At 65.7% G+C, this 1,887-nt stretch overlaps 1 protein-coding gene across 1 annotated transcript; it reads left to right on the top strand.

Annotated features, from left to right (window-relative positions):
• The first annotated feature begins 42 nt into the window (after positions 1-42).
• Positions 43-1,846, top strand: TAGLN (transgelin). Its single transcript, XM_008636942.2, is given in 4 exon segments — positions 43-1,363; positions 1,465-1,642; positions 1,730-1,797; positions 1,799-1,846. Coding segments are annotated over 4 exon segments (459 nt in total). The 5' UTR covers positions 43-1,183; the 3' UTR covers positions 1,832-1,846.
• The last annotated feature ends 41 nt before the right edge of the window (positions 1,847-1,887 follow it).

Raw genomic sequence — 1,887 nt, 5'->3', positions numbered from 1 at the left:
CCTGCCCCCTGCCCCTCAGGTGCTCGTCCCCGGCGGGTTTGCGCAGCTGCGGGTCCCCGCGGTAGCCGGAGGGGCCGTGCGGGGCTCAGCGCAGCGTTGGAGGGACAACTCCAGCCCCCAGTGCCCGTTTCTGCCCCGTGCTCGGTGGGGACGGGAGATGGGCACGGGGCTGAAGGGCCCGGGGGCAGCTGACGGGCAATGCCATGTGGCCGAGGGAGCCGTGTGTGACCCCTCTGTGCCAGATCGGGCCAGGGCATGGAGCGGGATTGGCTGTGGCACCTGTAGCATCCCTGGATGTGCCCAGCAGTGCTCGGGGTCTGGGCACGGGCTGCCCGTAGGGCTCGTGGGGCACCCCTGCATTGCTGGCAGCAAGCAGGGTCAGTGTCTCAGCCCATCCCGCCGGAGCCGCGGTGCCCAGCGGTCAGGATGAACCCGCTGGAGGCCGGGTGTGGATGTGGGACATCCGCACGGCTCCTGGAGGCACTCGGAGGCGTCATGCCAAGCGAGGAGCCAGGCAGGGAGGAGCGATGCCAGCACCACCAAAGGCTTGGCTGCCACTCCCAGAGCCTCTCCCTCCTGGCATCTTCCCTGGCACCCTCGGGCGCTGCCCGCAGCCGGCTACCTGCCATCACTGCCCACAGCATGTCCTTACAAGGGCATGGGCACGGCTCCCGCCGCTCCCGCCTCGCCCGCGATCCTCCCTGGCTCCCGGACCTGCCGTGCCAAGGCCACCCTGCGGCCACTCTGCCCTGCATGCCATGTCCACCTGCTGTGCCATGGCCACCATACCATGCCACAGCCAGCCAGCCTTGATGTGGTCACCTTGCCACCTGGATCCTGGCGTGGTCACACCAGGGAGATCCATGCCAACCAAGAGCTGGCAAGGGACAGGGATGAGGCTGCTCCTGTGCACAGTCTGAGCTGGGGATGAGGCATCTCTGCCAGGACAGGAACCATCTGTCTGGGCAGATCTTGGAGGTCATGGTGGTGAATTCTCCATCAAACATCTGGATGGAGCTGAAGGGCTGTTACCTGGCAAGAGAAGAGTCAGAAGGGCTTGTCCCCACTGCAGCAGAGTGACAGGCAAATGAACAATGGTGTCCATGGGGTCCCTGGATAGGGGACAGCATCTCCACAGCCTGACTGTCCCTGTTGTGCTGCCAGGTCTCCCACCACCACAGCCATGGCAAACAAAGGCCCAGCCTATGGCATGAGCAGGGATGTGCAGTCCAAGATCGAGAAGAAGTACGATGATGAGCTGGAGGACCGGCTGGTGGAGTGGATCGTGGCGCAGTGCGGGGCTGCCGTGGGACGCCCGGAGCGGGGCCGCCTGGGCTTCCAGGTCTGGCTGAAGAATGGCATCGTAAGTGGGGTCCTGGGGGAGGGCGGCCGGTGGGGAGCTCCGGGGGCAGCACAGGGAGCTCCAGAGGCAGCGCAGCAAACCCAGGCTCCCCTCTGCGGCAGGTGCTCAGCAGGCTGGTGAACAGCCTCTACCCCGATGGCTCCAAGCCCGTCAAGATCCCCGACGCGCCGCCCACCATGGTCTTCAAGCAGATGGAACAGATTGCCCAGTTCCTGAAGGCGGCCGAGGACTACGGCGTGGTCAAGACAGACATGTTCCAGACCGTGGACCTGTTTGAAGGTGCGGGAGGGGGGCAGTCGGGGTTGGGGGTTCCAGGGCTGCCGTGCTGCGCTGTGCCCATCCTCACGCCCCTCTCTCCCCGGGCAGCCAAGGACATGGCGGCGGTGCAGAGGACGCTGATGGCCCTGGGGAGCCTGGCAGTCACCAAGAACGATGGGAACTACCACGGGGACCCCAACTGGTTCATGAAGTAAGTGGGGGAGTGCAGAGTTGGGCATGGGGACCCCCTTGTCCTGCGGTTGCTC

This window comes from Corvus brachyrhynchos, unplaced genomic scaffold, assembly GCF_000691975.1.
Source record: "Corvus brachyrhynchos isolate BGI_N302 unplaced genomic scaffold, ASM69197v1 scaffold46, whole genome shotgun sequence".
NCBI classification, from domain to species: domain Eukaryota; kingdom Metazoa; phylum Chordata; class Aves; order Passeriformes; family Corvidae; genus Corvus; species Corvus brachyrhynchos.
The sequence above is the reverse complement of the archived record's forward strand: the minus strand, read 5'-3'. Positions and strand labels throughout refer to the sequence as shown.